At 41.9% G+C, this 21,659-nt stretch overlaps 1 protein-coding gene across 1 annotated transcript in view; it reads left to right on the top strand.

Moving 5' to 3' along the window:
* Positions 1-2,191, top strand: part of LOC308285945 (uncharacterized protein) — a 44,083-nt gene extending 41,892 nt beyond the window's left edge. Inside the window, exon 7 of the mRNA XM_080726882.1 lies at positions 69-2,191. Within this exon, the coding sequence (XP_080583008.1) occupies positions 69-385 (317 nt within the window). The 3' untranslated portion in view covers positions 386-2,191. The remainder of the gene's footprint in view (positions 1-68) is intronic.
* Positions 2,192-21,659: the final 19,468 nt, after the last annotated feature.

Below are 21,659 nucleotides of genomic sequence, written 5' to 3' on the forward strand. Positions count from 1 at the left end.
GTGTGTGTGTGTGTGTGCGTGTGCGTGTGCGTGTGTGCATGCATGCGTGTACATGTTCTCTCATATAGGCGTCTTCTCATCACCAGTCAAAGGAGTCTATTTCTTCAGGTTTACTGCCGCTCACGGTACAAAATTACAGGTAGTGTGCATCAAGCTGTATAAGAATGGACAGCAACTCATGTATAATTGTGGATACCAAAGTCATCCTACTAATCATTATGAATATGTATCTAATGGCATTGTGGTGGAGCTGGAGAGAGGAGACACAGTTGACATGCGTTTACCTGGTAGTGGGATCGTGGATGGTACTCGTAGAACACGCACACTCTATGACACTACCGACAATCAGAACATATTCTCTGGGTTTCTGCTCTACACTCTGTAAGGATAAACTCTAGCAAATACTCAAGTATTCAAAAGTACAAATTTAATTACAAAGTGCATTTTGATATCATTGCATTGTTCTGTTGAAATTCAGAACATTTCTCAAAAAGTAAAATTATAATGATAAAAAATCTGAAATGTTCAAAAATGAATGTGTGGATGTGAAAATAGCAGATCAACACTTGTGAGGATGAAGATCGGCTATTTTCACTATATTTGAATGTATTTAAAAATTTGGGTCCCTAGAGTCTCTTCCTAGAAATATCAAAAGTACAATATTTCTATTGGAAATGTAGAGGAGAGAAAATGTGCTCACTAAAATAATGGTAAATAAAATAATAATAATAATAATAATTAAATACTGCAAAATGATGACTGTGATTTTCTGCTATGTAACAGTGGTTCTCAAAGTGGGGTCCAGGGACCCCAAGGGGTCCTCGAGGGGGTCCCCAGCAATATGAGTTAATATTGCATAAAAAAATTGTTTAATCACTTCAACCGTACACACATCGGCTATCTGAAAATAGCTGATCTACAAGCTCACAACATGTAGCGATTTGATTCATTGTGAGCTCATAGATCTGCTTTAAAAATAAAAACGATTTGGGGAAATTTTGTAAACATTTTAACAACACAAGTCTTGGATGGGGGTCCACGGCCAAACAGCCTCATTTGGGGGTCCACAGGGGTCCAAGGCCAAACAGCCTCATTTGGGGGTCCACGGGGGTCCAAACAGCCTCATCTGGGGGTCCACGGGGGTCCAGGGCCAAACAGCCTCATTTGGGGGTCCTTGAGGTGAAAAGGTTTGAGGACCACTGCTGTGTAACCCTGCTACTGGCAGTGGGGAAATGGAAAGTACATTTACTCAAGTAATATTAATGATTTAAATGTTACATGGTAATGAGAACACATTGCTTATTTCACTGTCCAATGAAATGGGACAGTGAAACAAGTGGAACATCTTATTTTTCTCTATTAGCATAAGACATTCAATGTCCTACATTTCTGGAGTGAGATGGAACGAGGGACCCCCACAAAAAGACTCCCCCAAAGATCTGTGAACGCATAATGTGTCCTTTTGTTTAGGTTTGAGCACCTGCCCCCTCACTGCTCTCTGTACAGCCCTGTTTGAGCACCTGCCCCCTCATTGCTCTCTGTACGGCCCTGTTTGAGCACCTGTCCCCTCACTGCTCTCTGTACGGCCCTGTTTGAGCACCTGCCCCCTCACTGCTCTCTGTACGGCCCTGTTTGAGCACCTGCCCCCTCACTGCTCTCTGTACGGCCCTGTTTGATCACCTGCCCCCTCACTGCTCTCTGTACAGCCCTGTTTGAGCACCTGCCCCCTCACTGCTCTCTGTACGGCCCTGTTTGATCACCTGCCCCCTCACTGCTCTCTGTACAGCCCTGTTTGAGCACCTGCCCCCTCACTGCTCTCTGCACGGCCCTGTTTGAGCACCTGTCCCCTCACTGTTCTCTGTACGGCCCTGTTTGAGCACCTGCCCCCTCACTGCTCTCTGTACGGCCCTGTCTCAGAAGGACAATATTCCTATAATTTTCCATAGTTTTACTCTAAAGCAATTAGTTGAAAGCTTTAGTTACTTTGTTGCTGCTTGTTTTATACTTTCAATATTCCTAATCAAACGTTTATCCTGTACAGTAGACCTGCAATTTATTAAAACACTTTGAGAAATGTCTACATTGTGCTGTTACTACTTTTACTCAAGTAATCAATGTGAGTATTTCTACCAGCACTACTGGTAATCAATGTGAGTATTTCTACCAGCACTACTGGTAATCAATGTGAGTATTTCTACCACACTACTGGTAATCAATGTGAGTATTTCTACCACACTACTGGTACCATATACTTTAAAGAGCTTCCATAATGCTCATATTCATCTGTCAATAAATAAAAACATATTCCAAAGCACTGTGTCTATTGTATGTTTCACTGATTATGTTTAACACTGTATTGATACATCTAGAACAGTGGTTCTCAACCAGTGGTCCGGGGACCACCAGTGGTCCTGGAGGGGGTTCCAGGTGGTCCCCAGCTAAATAATGGAGAGTTGGTAACCAAATGGACCCTCATAGACCTTTAACTCTTGACAGTGTAAATGAAACCAAATGGACCCCTACGGGTCCATTTGGTTTCATTTTACACTCTAAAGAGTAAAATTATTGTTAAACATTTGCATATTCTTAATTTACAAGACGTCTACACGATTACAGAATGTAGAATAATTGTTATTGTGATGGTTTGCCTGTTATCTCTCCTATGGCACCACATCAATACAGTATGAATTGTGGACTGAATCCTATCCAACAATAACTAAATATTATAAGTGTTGAGTGTGAGAGGCTGTAGGCCTGCATCTCATTAAATGGTGGATCGTTGCTCAAACGCCAAATAAATAAATAACGGACCTTGATTTGAACAAGGTTGAAAACCACTGATATAGAACAGTGGTTCTCAACCTGTGGGTCGGGACCACCCATGGGGACGCACGCACGCACACACACACACACACACACACACACACACACACAGTGGGAGAAAGAGCATGATTCATTGCAATGACATGTTTGCATAAAAGTTTGAGGAAAAGTCCAATATGTGTCTCTGAGATGTACAGCGGAGTAGAAATACAAGTATTGAAACAAAAATACTCAAGTAGAGACAAAATGTCATCAAAAGTGTACTTGGGTACAGACTGTACTTTACATAGTGTATTGTAGTCCCAGGTTTCGGCACCATTATGCAGTGTATTGGAAACACTGGATCGGAGAGTTCTGACACAAATTTTAGACTGAATTCATAAGTACGAAGTTGCTGTGCATAGTTCTTAGCCTTGTGCTGGAGAGAGGAGACGAGAGACGCAGGCAGGTAATCAGGTTTTTCCATCAGTTGTATTAGGCACAGAGACAGACACAGGGACGTGCTGGCCATTTGGAAAAGTGGGACAACTCAAGAAAGGCCGGTTCATTCCCGGCCGGTCCAGGCCGGCCATTAGGAAAATAATAATAAAAAAATAAAAATGTCGGCCTTCGTTCCATTTTGGGGGCTGGGCGGCCAACAAAGTAAATCGTCACTGTCGGGCAGAAAACTTGTATCTCCAAGTTTCAGATTTGTAATTTTTTTCGCAAAGCAAAGCCCTGCTTCATCATACAAGGCCGTCTCACAAAAGTACACAACGCCTCGCGGTTGTGTGCTTGTAGATCTGCTGTTTTCACTAGTTTAAATCATATTTTTAAAATGATAAATACAAAACAAACGGTTTTGGACAGGTTTTCACCCGACAACGACGAAATATAACTCATGTAATTGGCCAACTGGCTTGTCACTTGTCATGATCTGAAATGACAAAGTAGCAGCAACGCTATAGAGAGAGATCTCTCTCTATAGCGCGCAACGAGGGCCTCTCCAACTCTTTTTCCCGGGCTGAATCAGGGGCCCAGCACGTCCCTGGACAGACAGCAGCGGAGACTGAGCGAGCCCGTCGCCGGCTCACCCAGTGGGAGACACACACAAACATACATGTTCAGTGTTACTTATATGAGCCATTCTGTCAATCATTACAGGCCTTATCTTGACCCAAACCTTGAAAAGAGCCACACATAGGGTGAGAGTGACCGCAGCTGTTGGTCAGTCACTTACATACACATGTGCTGGCTCATTCTTACCTAACCTTAAGAATATGGACCAAATATTTAGAACTTGTAGTTTTTGATCCACTTTAATCTACTTCAATGTACTTAGTTGCTTCCACCTCTTTCCTCCGCGGTGGGGAAGGCTGCTGATTGGCTGAAGGCTGGAGACGCCAGATTTACTTTTTTTTTATCGCCGCTGACCAGTAGTTTCCTTCCCTTTGTGCACAAAGCACACGTGTGTGACTGCAGGAAACATGCTTCTCTGCCCCTGTGTGCATGTGTGTGTGCGTGTGCGTGTGTGTGTGTGTGTGTGTGTGTGTGTGTGTGTGTGTGTGTGTGTGTGTGTGTGCATGTGTGCGTGTGTGTGTGTGTGTGTGTGTGTGTGCGTGTGTGTGCGTGTGTGTGTGTGCGTGTGTGTGTGTGTGTGTGTGTGTGTGTGTGTGTGTGTGTGTGTGTGTGTGTGACTGCAGGAAACATGCTTCTCTGCCCCTGTGTGCATGTGTGTGTGTGCATGTGCGTGTGTGTGTGTGTGTGTGCATGTGCGTGTGTGTGTGTGTGTGTGTGCGTGTGTGTGTGTGTGTGTGTGTTCGTGTCCGTGTGTGTGTGTGTGTGTGGGTGTGTGCACGGGTGCAGGGACGTGCTGGCCATTGGGAAAAGCGAGACAATTCCCAAAAGGTCGGTCCATTCCCGGCCGGGTGCTGGTCCAGGCCGGCCATTAAAAAAAATGGCCGGCCCACAAAGTAAATATAACTCATGTAATTGGCTTGTCTCTCATGATCTGAAATGGACAATCTTTGAGTAGCAGCATCGCTATAGAGAGAGATCTATCGCGAAAAAATCTGGTGCATGGCCGATGCCCGCGCGCAATGAGGGCCTCTCCGACTCCTTTTCCCGGGCTGAATCAGGGGCCCAGCACGTCCCTATGTGGGTGTGCACGTGTGTGCGTTAACTGCCACTACACTCTCTCTCTCTCTCTCTCTCTCTCTCCCCGCATGTACCAAGCAGTGTGAAGTAGATCAGCTACTTGAATGACACAGGGACGACGACCCAATAGGACGTAAATTTTGTGCTTTTGCAGACCACCATGTTGAAACCAATGATCAAGTTACACAGGATAGGTATGTACTGTACTAGGGGTTTAACGATACATTTTAATAACGATTCGATACATATCACGATACATGGTTGACGATACGGTGTCAGGCATAATCGCCTATAACATTTTCGCCAGGTCTTTTCGCGGGGCACTTTTGCCGTGGAGGAGAGTCTTTTCACCTACCTGTCTGAGCCATTTCGCCTATCCTCAATTCTGCTGTCAGACTGTCCATGTTTTCATATTATCTCTTTGTCATTTAAATATTAGAGTGACTGTGACAGTGGTGCTACTCACGGCTATCCTATGCACTCCATAGTAATCACACAAATACAGAGCTATTGGAATCAGGTGCGCCCAAATAATTAATTAATCCATGTCCCGATACTATACATTCTTTGGTGCAGTATTGAACAGTAGGCCTATTGTAAAATGAACAGTATTGTAGGCCTATATTGTTTTAACATTAGGCTATACAACATAATATAGGCTATTAGCCTATAGGTCTATATAAGATATGCTACACCTAAATAGCCTATAGAATCAACCTTGCCTGTCAACAGGCATAACAAACTATTTTGCAATTTTTTAGGAATAAAATGTGATGTAAATAATAAATGTCAAGTAAACTGTTAGATTCACTTGACACCACTGTCACAGTCACTCTAATATTTAAATGACAAAGAGATAATATGAAAACATGGACAGTCTGACAGCAGAATTGAGGGTAGGCGAAATGGCTCAGACAGGTAGGTGAAAAGACTCTCCTCCAAGGCGAAAATGCCAGGCGAAAGGACCAAATGCGTGTAGGCAAATATGTTATTGGCGAAAGTGCTGGTGACCGACGATACGATACATGGACGATATTGGTTCATTCATGGCGATACGATACGGTTCGATTCAATGATTTAAAATCGATATAGTAACTATTTAGCCAAGAAATTGTGAAAAGTGTGGATAGTGCAGTTTTTGTTAAAGGGAAAGATCTATTATTATGGGTTTAAACAAATATTATATGTGGTTACAGTGATTCTCTAGCAAATACTTGGACATTGTATTTGAACACATTATGGTAGCACAAGGGAGACATGTCTCCTGTCTGGAGACGGAGAGCAGTGGCGTCAGTTCAGCAAAGGCTAGGGTATGGCAAAGTCCTCATGGAAAATAGGCATTACATTTTGTATAACACCGTTCTATTGTGAAAATAGCAGATCTACATGCTCACAACGCCTCGCAGAGCATGTAGATCGGCTATTTTCACAATGTCTAAAAAAAAACGAGTTTTGTCAGTTTTTTACACAGGTTTCTATGGTTTCTTGGGCTGGATATGGCAGCCTGGAACGGTTGTTCAAGTGCAGCTAAACTTGGCATGTTAGTAAAACGTGCCACAATTAACAATAATAATGCGTTGCACCTGTGCAGCTGACCTGCGGAACCTGGGATTATTTATACCATTCTGTCAAGGAGAATACAAGTGGGGAGAATATAATGATACCTTGTTAAAGTGATCATGTTGTAAAATGTTTAATTTGTAGTTATTTTACTGTAATTTTACAACGTATTAACATATTTACAAGTAACTTGTATTTCCCCCCCCCCCCCCCCCCCTGGACCCAGGGTATGGCAGCTGCATACCCCTGCCATACCCAATTGACGCCCCTGACAGAGAGAGTTGGCTCTCTCACAGTTTAACTGCTTGCATGTGTGGAACGGAAGAGCAGATTGAAAACACAGATTGGGAATGCGCCCATAGCCGTGGGATGCACGACGATTCTGCAATTTGGCCTATTTATAAAAAACGATTAAAAGCATTTTTTTTTTCAGGAGGTGTCCCTGGGAACGAGCACCTGCTGCTGTAAATGAGTTCCCACGGCCCTGAACGTGCCCCGTCCCTCCCACTTCTGTAGCACTGGTGTGTGTGTGCGCGCGCGTACGTGTGTGTGTGTGTGTGTGTGTGTGTGTGTGTGTGTGTGTGTGTGTGTGTGTGTGTGTGTGTGTGTGTGTGTGTGTGTGTGTGTGGCTGTTAGAGATGGCAGTTAACACACATGCACGCGCGTGCACGCGCACGCGCGCGCACACACACACACACACACACACACACACACACACACACACACACACACACACACACACACACACACACACACACACACACACTCTCTCTCTCTCTCTCTCTCTCTCTCTCTCTCTCTCTCTCTCTCTCTCACACACACACACACACACACACACACACACACTCTCTCTCTCTCTCTCTCTCTCTCTCTCTCTCTCTCTCTCTCTCACACACACACACACACACACACACACACACACACACACTCTCTCTCTCTCTCTCTCTCTCTCTCTCTCTCTCTCTCTCTCTCTCACACACACACACACACACACACACACACACACACACACACACACACACTCTCTCTCTCTCTCTCTCTCTCTCTCTCTCTCTCTCTCTCTCTCTCTCTCTCACACACACACACACACACACACACACACACACACACACACACGCACACACACACACACACACGCACATGCGCAGACAAGCACGTTTCATGCAATCACATGTTATGCAACCATGTTGTAAAAGTAGAACTGCAGTCTTGGCATGTGTCATACATTTGTATTTGTATTTTTAAATGTTTAGTGGAAATAATTCACACCCAGTGTGAAGTGAGCAGTGCTTTTTATGAGTACATTTCATTAAGCGTTCCCGCAAAGCTTGGCCAGTGTGCCAAGTGTGCGACAGATATTTACATATTTATCTGTGGAAACCAAGTCACATTAAATGTAGCCTCGGAAACCCAGACTTCTTTTGGCGATCGGAAAGAAAAAGAAGCCTGGGCGATCGCGTTATGATCACTGTTGGAGGAAGTGTAGAATTTCCCCTAACCAATCAGAGTGCAGAGAGCGTCGCACCGAATGTGTTGGCGTCATGACGCAGCAGCGTTCTCTGCGCTGAGCAGAGGAGCAGAGGGGGGTGGGGGGAGGAGAACACATGCTATTGGCCGGAGACTCGCGGAGAGATTCGCCGCGCCCACCCATGTGGGGCGGCATAGCTCAGGGGTAGAGAAACCGTTATTAGAGCACGAAGGGTTCCCGAAGGGTTCCCAGTTCGAATCCGGGCTCCCCCTGAGTTAATGTCGAAGGGTCCTTGGGCAAGACTCTGAACCCCACATTGCTTCCGGTGAGCAGGTTGGTGCCTTGCATGGTTTCCTCCGCCACCGGTGTATGAATGTGTGTGTGAATGGGTGAATGTAATGCACAATCTCTGTAAAGCGCTTTGGATCAAAAGCGCTATATAAATGCACCATTTACCATTTACCATCTGCCTACACAAACTGGTCCGTGTTAGGTTAGATTGCATTAAATGTAATACCTACAATTCCAAGTGCTTGTCAGGGTGGGGGTCCCCAGTTCAAATATGTTTATTTTGGGGGTCCCGGCCTGAAAAGGTTTGAGAACTCCTGCTTTATGGGCTCAAAGTACCTGCTGTATACTCAGTAGTCGGAAAATAGTCAGGGAATATTAATAAAAACCTGGAAATAAATTCCTTACCAAACGATTTCTTCACCAATGTGTTGGTAAAGGTGTCTAGTAACATATCTAACAAAGACTGAAATTCAACATCCCTAGGAAAATCTTTGACAGCTAGGGTAATTCTGGGTCTCATTCACTCACTATACACTATACTATGTATAAGGGAAACAAATTACTCCCAAAAATATGCTTTAAGTGGGATGTGAGGGGTTTAACTAGGTGTTTTAAATTATTCTGAATCCATTGCAAGCATTTGTTTTGCATGAAGGAGTCATCACTTTTCACAGTGGTATGGGGGTCCATTTTTAGCCCAAGGGATGTTTTTTGTGCAAAACAAATGCTTGCAATGGATTCAGAATAATTAAAAACACCTAGTTAGACCCCTCACATCCTACTTGAAGCATATTTTTGGGAGTGATTTTTCCCCTTAAAGTACAGTGTATAGTAAGTGAATGAGCCCAATAATTACCCTAGCTGTCAAACATTTTGCTAGGGATGTTGAATTTCAATCTTTGATATGTTACTAGACACCTTTACGAACACATTGGTGAAGAAATTGTTTGGTAAGGAATTCATTCCCAGATTTGACAGGTATTCTGTTTGAGATGGGGGTCCGTGGCCAAATACATATCATTTTGGGGGTCCTTCACATGAAAAGGTTTGCGCACCACTGACATAGAAACATACGTTTTTCCAAAAACCTTTGAAGGATTTGAAATATTCAAAGACTTGCACACATTATTTTTCAAAAATAGCAGATCTACAAGGTGCCGCGCTGCGAGCTTGTATATCTGCTATTTTTCAAAGTTAAAGCACAAAATAACGCGTAGTAATGCGTTCCCAGTCTAAATGGGTTAAACCCCCTCCCCCTATGAAGAACATTCATGGGGGGGGGGCCACAGTGAATCCTTGTACCCAGGGCCCAGAATGTGGTGCAACACCCCTGCGGGGAAGCCTCTGTGTCATCTTAAGTTTTTTGCTTTGGCTAAAAAATAGCATTTTCTCTTTTCATCATTTGAAGTTTTTTTTTCAGATCTGGAGCTTTCCATGAAAGATTCGACGCCCAGGCCTAACAACACACATCCTGAAGTTGCAGCAGAGATGCAGACCACCATGTTGAAACCAGCGATCAGGTTACACAGAATAGGTATGTAGTGTTTGATAGGTATTTTGTTGTGGTTAATATCATCCTTTTATCAATTCATATTCATTGTTAGATATGAATTATGATACATAATTACCGGTATATGATTCATTTATTAGGTTATATTATGTGAACTACTTTCTTAACTTAGGAGTATAGGAGGCCATGTTTTGGTTGTACTGTAAATTCAGGCTAGTGGATTACAGGTCATGGTGACTGTGGTTATCTTGACTACCAGATCATGTTTTGGTTATACTGTATGTCTCTGTCTTCTTGTTTTGATCTGGGAACGAATCAACTATAAATATCTTTATAGTTAATGTGCCCAGTATGAATGTAGCTTAACTCTCCAGACTCAGCCAGGCCTGATGACAAACAGTTTCATGACGTCTCTGTCTTTGTCATGTTGCGTTGTCCCTCATCTTTAACTCTTTTACTGCTAAACGAGTGCTCGGTTTTTTAAATAGCGTGTCCCGGCCGCCATTACGAGCGATCGTTCTTTTCCCCGCCACAGCCTGTCTGGAAGTAATGGATGGCTATTTTTCTATAAATTCGCAAAGCAACTTTTATGGCCGTGAGCATTATGTAAACAACCTAAAACATATAAACATGGCGGCAAAAGAGTTAACTATTCTGTTCTGTTGTCCCTCATCTTTCATTTCTCATGTTTCACAGGATTAATATTTGACAGTAACATTGACTTTGGTCGTGAGGTGAAATGGGAATGTAAAGTCTGATAGTTGCATGAAACTAGCTCTCATTAAGTTTGTGTTTTCTACCTCAGATGCCGGTCCTGCCCTGTCCTCAGTTAAACCAAGACGTTGCTGCTGTGACCAATGTGGGAAAAGCTTCACATCAGCGTGTTTACTCAAAAGACACAAGATAGTTCACACCGGAGAAAGACCTTACTGTTGTGACCAGTGTGGCAAACGCTTCAATTTAATCTTTAATCTAAAAAAACACCTGAGAATTCACACTGGAGAGGAGCCTTACTGCTGTGACCAGTGTGGGAAAAGCTTCAACCAAAAGGATGCTCTTGTGAAACACAAGAGAATTCACACTGGAGAGAAACCTTACTGCTGTGACCAGTGTGGGAAGAAGTTTGCCTCCTTGTCTGCTCTTAAAAGACACAAGAGAATTCATACCGGAGAGAAACCTGTTTGTTGTGAGGAGTGTGGGAAAAGCTTCACTCAATTGTCTCACCTCTTACACCACAAGAAACTTCACACTAGAGAGAAGCCTTACTGCTGTGACCAGTGTGGGAAGAGTTTTGCCCTCATGTCTACTCTTAAAGGACACAAGAGAATTCATACCGGAGAGAAACCTTACCGCTGTGACCAATGTGGGAAAAGATTCTCTTCATTGACTGGCTTCGTGAAACACAATAGAACTCACACAGGATTTAAACCATTCAGCTGTGAGATATGTGGGAAAGGTTTTAATCGATATGATGGATTGAAAACTCATCAGCGCATCCATACTGGAGAGAAACCGTATTCCTGTGACCAGTGTGGGAAAAGCTGCACTCAAATGTCTAACCTTTTGACCCACAAAAGAATTCATACTGGTGAGAAGCCCTACTGCTGTGACCAGTGTGGGAAAAGGTTTGCATACCTGAATGTTCTCAAACAGCACCATGTAATTCATACGGTAGAGAAGCCTTATGGCTGTGACCAGTGTGGGAAAAGCTTCAATCGAATAGATACCCTTGTGAGACACAATAGAATTCACACTGGAGTGAAGCCTTTCAGCTGTGAAACATGTGGGAAGAGTTTTACCCAGAATGTACACTTAAAAACCCACCGGCTCATCCATACCGGAGAGAAGGCTTACAGCTGTGACCAGTGTGGGGAAGAGTTCACCCTCAGTCAGCATCTCAAATCTCACCAGCACATCCACACTGGAGAGAAACCTTACAGCTGTGACAAGTGTGGGAAAAGGTTTTCCGACAATCAGAATCTCAAACGTCACCAGCGCATCCACACTGGAGAGAAGCCTTTCGGTTGTGAAATATGTGGGAAGTGTTTTACTGATGCTGGCTCATTAAATAAGCATCGGCAGATCCATACTGGAGAGAAACCTTTCGGTTGTGAAATATGTGGGAAGAGTTTCATTGAGAAAGGAACATTAAAAATACATCAGCGCATCCATACCGGAGAGAAACCTTACAACTGTGAAATATGTGGGAAGTGTTTTACTCAGTACGGAAACATGAAAATACATCTGAGCAGCCATAGCAGAAAGAGCAGCCTTTCTACTGTGAGCCATCCAGCACCAGGAGGAACCTGAAGACCACCAGGACCTCAGTACGTCTGGCTGCATGCTGAAAATAGCAGATCTACAAGCTCACAAGGCATCGTGAGCTTGTCTGCTATATGTTCACAGTGCTACAACAGAGCACCAACCAAACATAAAATGACTTGTCCTTTTAGTTCTAGTGGATGTCTTCTCCAAGAGTCCCTCCCTAACGTATTAGTCATTTTTATTTGTTGACAAAATTGTCATTATGTTTATTCTTAATTTTAGTCATCATAGCTTTTGTTTTTATTTTTATTTTTTACCCTGGTCATCTGGAACCCCAGGAGGATGAACTAGTGTATTATTTGTACTTATATTTACCACACAATTCATAGTTTGAAGACATGGTCTCATCCACCGGAACATTTTATCATCCTCCGCAACACATGGTCTCATCCACCGCAACATTTTAATGCCTGTTGCGTTAGAGAGAACCCAAATTGCGGTAATGATAATTTACATATTATTCATTGTGGCTATGGTTATTCTGTTTATTCTCTTACAAAGGTTAAAGGGCCACTTCACCTCTGGGACAACCCAATCTTATTTTATTGTTGTTTGGGACATGATCAACACAATCCTGAGTTATCTTTTGTGTTCAATCTGTTTTTCTTTTGATATTTTAGTATTTCAGCATGTACTAGTGATGCGTTTTGCATCATATGATGCAAAACGCATCACTGATGATGCAAAATGTATCACTAGTACATGCTGAAATACTAAAATATCTCAAAACACAGATTGAACCCAAAAAATAACTCAAGATTGTGTTGATCATGTCCCAAACAACAATAGAATAAGATAGGGTTGTCCCAGAGGTGAAGTGGCCCTTTAAACTATGAAATGAAAACTAATCTCTAAAACCCTGCTCACGAGGGTTTTAGAATGTAGAGTTTGTAGTCTGATAAATGTAAAAGTAGTAAATGTTAAATATGTTCATTATTCATGATCATTTATGTCTTTGCGTTGCGTAGAGGCCTTTAAATATGTGATTCAATGTGGTGTCAACTGTTTCATGTTTTTCATCTCTTTTTGTTTTGTGTAAAATAGGTTCTTCCCACATTTTATAAATAGCCAAACATAAAACCAATCTATATGACCACATGAGAGGTAGTGAAATGATTTATTTCACATTTTCCTTTCTTTTTTTCCCTTCACAGGAGTTTGTAGGAGTAGCAGCAAAACGAGTGTTTTGATGAAAATGCTAAATAGTGGTCTTTATGGGTTATTACATCATGACCAAAGGAATCCAGAGAAAAAGTTTTTTTTTTTGTAAGACATACTGTTCATTCATGATAGATTTTAGATCGCTATTTTCGCTACAGTAGGCCTATTGTGATTATTGTTTTGAAAGCTTGAAAATCAATACCTCTCATCAACAACTCCATTGTAGATTATGAATTAAATTGTTTCATTACAATGCATTTGTTCTTGTTAGTAGTCTTTTCCCGTTGTGCCATCACCTATACATGAGGTTAAGGTTATCAACCACATAGGACAATCATAGCTCCTTTCGTAACCTCTCCCTCCGCTATATAGCTCCGGTGGTATAGTTCGACATGTTTACAAGATTCTAACCTTTACCAAACAGTGTTCGTTCCCCTGCTATACCACCAACAGGTGGAACACCCTTCCGCAAGCCTTAAAGGAGAGCAAATCCCTAGCCTCCTTCAAAATTGGTATAAAAAGTCACCTTCAGGGGGCTGCTACTCGTGACTTATAAATAGACTAAGCCCCCATGCTCCCACCACCCCTTTTGTCTGCCTTGGTATTTGATGTTCTGCTTTTGAAATTTATGTTATCCTAGATAAAGTACTATGTTCTATCCGTCTGTCTTTCAATGTTATGAGATATGTGTGGTTCCTGTGGAAATAAGCCGCAGAGCTTTCTAGGATCTCCTTTTAGTTGACCTTGTACCAGTGATTTGTGCTGTCATGAAACTGTACTTTTTTTTTCTATTGCAAACTGCTAATAAATTCTTCAATCAATCAAACAAAATGTATCCAAAAAGTAAAGGTTGCATACCCGTCTCTCAGATGCCTACTTTTTAAGCGGCGGAGAAAATCTAAGCGATGTGTTGAAACAATACTTTTAAATCGTTCGTTTTCAGTTCCATTATTTTCCCATGCAATGACATTTTACGGAAGCAGTAATGTGCGTATGCGTGACTCGCCATTAATCTGTGTTGCAGAAATGTTTTGCCACCAAGCGATCGGGGCGAGAAAACTGGCCACACTGTACAGGCTGACTAAAACATGGAACTGGTTGACAAAACTAGCAATTTAAAAGTATTGTTTCAACACATCGCTTTGATTTTCTCCATCGCTTAAAAAGTCGACATTTGAGATACAGGTATACGACCTGTACCTTTTGCATACAGTGTTTGGTAAAGGTCTCATTTGGGCATGTACTTTCCAGGAACCTCATCTCGGAGCTACATAGCAGAGGGAGAGGTTCTGAAAGGAGCTAGGAAAACCATAACTGAATACATACCAGCTATCTCTCCTTACCTCATCCCACAACCTTAATTAGAATCGCCCCGTGTGTTTGTGTGTTTGTGTGTTTGTGTGTTTTTCCATCTGTAACTCCACGTTCAGCAGTTGTTCAATTGTCTAAAAACATAATACAAAAATCAATAACGCATGTATCTTGCCCAACATCAACTTTATCACCTTCAAATGTGTCTCTACTTCTCATAATCCCCAAATGTTTAAAATATTTCCCAAAATTTTGGCCTGTAGGCGGCTTTGTCCTGTGATGCGATTTACATCACAAATGGGCGTCAACAAGCGTCTGTCTGCTTCACACCAAGGGGCTGTAGGCTAGTTATCTGAATCACGAGGAGGTCTCAAGTGCTGAGAACACTTTATCAGGACATGCCATATCTTCAGACATGGGTCTTCAACAGAGTGTCCAGGGACCCATTACATTAGATCAGCTGTTTTGACCCGAGTGTGACATTTTCAAAGTCAGTGATGGTGCTTTTTATTTTAAGTCCAGAGTCACCATCTATCAGGGTTGAAAAGCGTTATTATGGACATGATGATTTCTTATTCCAGCAGCCCACAGAGCCACAAACTACTAGTAACTGCTGTATTGACCATGGTATTACCGGTCGGACACGCTCTCCATTGCGACCTTGACTTCTAATTGTCTGAGTGGCAGCACTTCCATAAACGTTAGGGTTAGGTATAGGCAGTGTCGGAATGGAGGGATTTCAGAATGGCAGCATGTCGGAATGGAGGGGATGCACCCGGGTTACTGCGCTTGACTGACCAGCCAACTGGCCTGACCTGAACCCCATGGTTGATACCGATGTTTCCCGTTGAGATTGGCACCTTTCACCCTGTTTTTTTCATCTCACTCACTTCACTTTGTCTCCTGACCTCACTCAAAATAAACAGAAAATAAACTAAAAGAAAAAGAAGAAAAAAATCACATGAGGCAAGCAGTGATCACCCCATGATGTGCACTGCAATGTAGTTTCAAATGCACTACATTGCAGGCGTTTTTTTTTTTTTTTTATAGTGATAAAATAAGAAGACACGTGTGACATGTGTGATCTGGCCAGCTTTTCCCAGGAAATGTGCCAATCTCAATAGGGAACAACGGTATGTGTTGTATTGTCAAGAGGAAGATGGGAGACAGACACCGGACCCAACCACAGGCTGAGCACCTTCATGCCACGCCCCTTTGATGTAACAGTAATTTGTAAAAAAAAAAAAAAACGTATTCCAGGTCAAGTATTGACTGCATAAATGAACGTATTCAAATGGTTGACATTTCTGTAAATTTGTTTTAGTGGTCTTGTGGAATATTCTAATATTTTGAGATGTGGATTTTAGATTTTCATGGGCGTAGCCCTATGCAACACTTTGGGGCAGGTGGAGTTTGCTTTCAGGTTGCCCGACCGGGGAAGTGCTTGTTTGAGAGGGTACATGGTAAATGGTGCATTTGTATAGCGCAGTGTTGTTTTTGACAGCAAAGTTTGATTTAGTTTTAGTCATAGTCTTTTGAATAAAATGTCATTTAGTTTTAGTCATAATTTAGTCACCTGAAAAGTATTAGTTTTAGTCTAATTTTAGTTGACTAAATATCATAAGATTTTAGGCGAGTAAATCTGCATTTTTTTTTTCTCGCACAGCCCCATAAAGTATAAGTAATAATAAGTGTACAATTGAAGTAATTACAATTTTACCTATCATTGTATAATGGACAATTTACTTTATGGGCAAGTAGTCATGACCTTTTTTTTGGGCAAGTAAAACAATGCGTACAACCAAGTGTAAAATCAGCCTGTCGCACAATCATGTATTATTTATTTATATAGATAATACATAATCGTTATATTGATTAATTGATCGTCTATTATCAGGTCGCATAGTAAAAGCCCAGGACAGTACAGTTTGGATACAATGTCTACTAATAAGATTTAAACCCAAGAAAGGGCTTGTTTACACTGGTGGCCTTTGTACTCTGGGGTCCTTTGTACTCAATTCATTGAGACATTAAATGACAGACAAATATACAACAATACTATGCAAAAACATCATATAACATTTATTTGGAAAAAAAACTAAAAGACAAGCCATAGAAAAGTTTAGGACAAAAAACATCTAGTTCCATTCCGTTTCAAAGAATTGTAATGATGAGGTGGGGAACTTAGAAAGGATCCAAGGCAGCTCTGTTCAGTTCAAAGTAGAAAATAGTTTATTCAATAATGCATGGCAAGGAAGATTACAAAGAAAAGTTAACTTAAGTTATAATCTCATATAAACTGGAACCGTTTTTTATTTAGCAGTCATTTCAAGTATCAACAATGTATTTATTGTCACTTATGGTGCTTTTCTCCAAAGCGCTTTACAATGTATTTCACATTCTCCCACATTCACACACCATGATGGCGGAGGAAACCATGCAAGGCACCAAACTGCTCATCGGGAGCAGTTAGGGGTTCAGTGTCTTGCTCAAGGAATCCGGGAATCGAACCTTAGACGTTTGGACCCTACCTCCTGAAGCATATTTACACAGGAACCACATAACATTGAAAGACAGGCGGATATAACACAGTACTATGCAAAGGATATCACCAATAACAAAAAAAGTTAAGTAAAATAAAATATATTTACATATATATTCCCTCTTCCAATATATATTGGAAGAGGGGAGGTAAAAGTGAGCCATTGTGTAATAATGGCATAGACTGAAGGCAACAAAGACAGCGTGCACAACTACTCATGCACGTGCACAACTTGTTTGGCCCACTAATAAGTCACATCTTGTCCAGTTAAACCTGTGGTGCCACCGTGCCCACCTGCTGGTTTGTTGATTACGTTTGCCTTTTGGATTATCCACTCCTCCCCTGAAACTAAATGAGGTCCTGGTGGTCTTCAGGTTCCTCCTGTCTGGCTGCTCTCTCCACTATGGATGCACTGATGGGTTTTCAGGGTTCCTTTATGAGCAAAACACTTCCCACATATTTCACAACTAAAGGGTTTCTCTCCAGTATGGATGCGCTGATGGCTTTTCAAGCCATTATTCCAAGCAAAACACTTCCCACATATTTCACAACTAAAAGGTTTCTCTCCAGTATGAATGCGCCGATGTCTTTGTAAGCCCGAGGACTGATTAAAACACTCCCCACATGTTTCACACTTGTATGGTTTCTCTCCAGTATGGATGCGCTGATGGGTTTCCAAGCTTTTTTTCCTAGCAAAACACTTCCCACATATTTCACAACTAAAAGGTTTCTCTCCACTATGAATGCGCCGATGTCTTCGTAAGCCCGAGGACTGAGTAAAACACTCCCCACATGTTTCACACCTGTATGGTTTCTCTCCAGTATGGATGCGCTGATGTATTTTTAAGTACCTGTTCTCAATAAAACAATTCCCACATATTTCACAACGAAAATGTTTCTCTCTAGAATGGATGCTGCTCTCTCCAGTATGGAAGCGCTGATGTCTTTTCAGGTTTACTTTCTGAGTAAAACCCTTCCCACATATTTCACAACTAAAAGGTTTCTCTCTAGCATGGATGAGCTGATGTGTTTTCAAGTTTGCGGATTGATTAAAACACTTCCCACATTTTTCACAACTGTATGGCTTCTCTCCAGTATGGATGCGCTGATGTATCTTTAACTTTGAGTTCTCAATAAAACACTTCAAACATATTTCACACCGAAAGGGTTTCTCTCCAGAATGGATGCGCTGATGACTTTTTAATAATGCAGATGAAGTGAAGCTTTTCCCACATATTTTACATCCCAAAAGGTTTTCTCCAGTATGGATGCGCTTATGATGTTGTAAGTTTCTATTCTGAGAAAAAGACATTCCACATACTTCACAACTGAAGAACTTCACTCCAGTGTGAGTCATCTTGTGTTTTTCGAGGCTAGATGTTTGAGTGAAGCTCTTCCCACACTGATCACAGCTGTAAGGTTTCTCTCCTGTGTGAATTCTCTTGTGTACAGTGAGGTGACTCCTTATATTGAAGCTTTTCCCACACATGTCACAAGAGTAAGGTTTCGCTCCACTATGAATTCTCATGTGGGGATTAAGGGCTGATGATTGAGTGAAGCTTTTCCCACATATTACACAGCTGTATGGCTTCTCTCCAGTGTGAATTCTCTTGTGTGATTTGAGTTGAGACATTTGATTGAAGCTTTTCCCACACTGATCACAGATGAAGGGCTTCTCCCCAGTATGGATGAGCTGATGAGATTTTAATGTTTCATAGTGAGCAAAACACTTCCCACATATTTTACAATCGAATGATTTCACGCCAGTGTGAAATCTCTTGTGGGATTCGATGGAGGACCTGTGACTGAAGCTTTTCCCACACTGGTCACAGCTGTAAGGCTTCTCTCCAGTATGAATTATCTTGTGTTGTATGAGGTGAGACATTAGAGTGAAGCTTTTCCCACACTGGTCACACCTGAACGGCTTCTCTCCAGTGTGAATTTTCTTGTGGTTTTTGAGGACAGACAAGTAACTGAAGCTTTTCCCACACTGATCACAGCAATAAGGCTTCTCTCCAGTGTGAATTCTCTGGTGTTCTTTGAGATAATAAGTAGAAGTGCAGCTTTTCCCACATTGTTTACAGCAGGGTCTTGGTTTAACTGAGGACAGGGCAGGACAGGAATCTGAGATAGAAAACACAAAACTGAAATATCAAAATATGTCTACTACGTTGACAAATATTTGTCTGACTTTTTCTATCAAAGATCATATTAATCTCCAGTTTTACATGACAAGGGAAAGATGAGAGACAACAGAACAGAATAAAACAAAGTAACAAAGAGGGCATGAAACTCACTGAGGTCCTGGTGGTCTCCAGGTTCCTTCTGTTTAATGGAAACAGGCCTGTCTGGGTCTGGAGAGTTCATCTTCACCTGCAGTCTGGACTCGTCTGGAATGAAGGAATTGGAATCCAATTATTTAATAATCATCAATTAAATGGGGCATTCCAATGCTGGAGGAATCTGCAGTCACTCAATGTTAATAGTATTTGTAGTAGATAAAATTAGGACATTTGGACATAATTATGCAACCTTTGGGCAGATAAATAATGAAGTTTACAACTACGCGTCCCTATTGGTTGGGAGGTGTATTGCACTCTGATACATTATAACCATGAGAAAATGGCCATAAAACAGTACATAGGTTACCTATCCTGTGTAACTTGATCACTGGTTTCAACATGGTGGTCTGCATCTCTGCTACAACTCTGTTCTTCACACTCTGATGGAAAACCTTAGGATGGATGTTGGTAGACATGGACGACACGTGTTTCTTTAATAGCCCTGGATCTGAAAGTGAATACATCAATAGATAGGAGAGAGAGAGAGAGAGAGGGGGGGGGGGGGGGGGGGAGAGAGAGAGAGAGAGAGAGAGAATTAATTTGATTGAATGATTGAATGATTCTCTGAATTCAGCAGTGAATATGTTTATTTTAACTGCAATATTTAAATACAGCATAAAACAGCATCCGTATTATGGGAAAATAATACTAATATATAGTATATATATAGTATAGTATATATATATAATAATAATAAATAGCAGTTTACAGTTTACAGTTTAGGCATTTAGCAGACGCAAACAATGCTATCTAGCTTTCATGTATGGTCAGTGGGGGGGTAGGCGTGTGCTACGGTAAGTGCTATGGGCTTAGGTGGAGTCTGAAAAGGTGAGTCTTCAGACCACGGTGGAAGCTAGGGAGTGAGTCTGTCGTTCTAAGTGCGACAGGGAGTTTATTCCACAGTTTGGGGCCAGGAGGGCGGATTGTCGAGGACGAGTGCACAGATGTGTCCTGGTATACAAGCTCACATACCTATCCTGTGTAACTTGATCACAGGTTTCAACATGGTGGTCTGCATCTCTGATACAACTCTGTTCTTCACACTCTGATGGATGTTGGTATAGACCTGGACGTCAAATGTTTTTTTAATAGTCCTGGATCTGAAAAAAAAGAAAAAAGAAAAATGGAGTGAGTTACCATGCACTTCCATTATACACATGTGATGTGACTAAGCCTCTACCAATGGGGTGGGAGACCCTAATTATTGTGTTATTATTAGGGGTGTTGGACAAACATGATTAATGTAAAAATGTATTATTCTTCTTCTTCTTATCTTTCTTATTATTATCATTATTGCGACCGTAGGCCGCAGTTAACTATGAAAAATGGCACATCTTGTCCGTATCTCTGTCACGCCTGACATCATGCTCTGACGTCACTGTGATGTCAGGGGAACCACTCTAACAGAATGTTTTTGCTGCTCTGACATCACACTCTGACTTCACTGTGAGGGGAACCACACTAACAGAATCCCTTGTATGCCCAATTGCCCATACATGGAGAATTGGAGATCCCTGCATGTAATCAATATTAAACCCATATCTAACAGGACTTCATATGGGAATGCCCATATATGGAGGCCACATCGGCCACATACTGTCCAAAATCCATATATGGCCAAGACAGCCCATATCTGTGTGGCTGGTTCTAAAGACAGGGATCTCCATATATGGGCATAAAAGGGATTGTATGTATGATGTCAGATCTCATAGACGTCATAGGATGTTCACATAACGAATAACTCTGTAAGCTTTTTGGGCTCTCACAGCATATCTCCATATACAGTACATGGATCTCCATATATGGGTACCAGGGGTCTCCATATATGGGTAACTGGTCAGATAAACTGTACATCACTGGTTTACTATGAACACCTGCAGATCCTGTGTGTGCTAGTGTCAGTCCCTCCGACATCACAATGATGACTGGACACCTCGTGGTACGCTCAATAAGCCCTATTCACGGCCCGCCTACTCAGCAAATTTCTCAGCAACTTCCTGGTGCTGACGTCAGTTTAGAAGGGTAAAATAACACAGACATTTATACTGTACTATTCGGAAATTGCATTAAATTTGCGATTTCTGTGTTAACTCTATGGGCTTTTAGCAGGGTTTTACCCTTCAAAAATGGAGACCCCTGGTACCCATATATGGAGACCCCTGGTAGCCATATATGGAGATCCATGTACTG

Source organism: Nannobrachium achirus, assembly GCF_963921795.1.
Source record: "Nannobrachium achirus genome assembly, chromosome: 5".
Lineage (NCBI taxonomy): Eukaryota > Metazoa > Chordata > Actinopteri > Myctophiformes > Myctophidae > Nannobrachium > Nannobrachium achirus.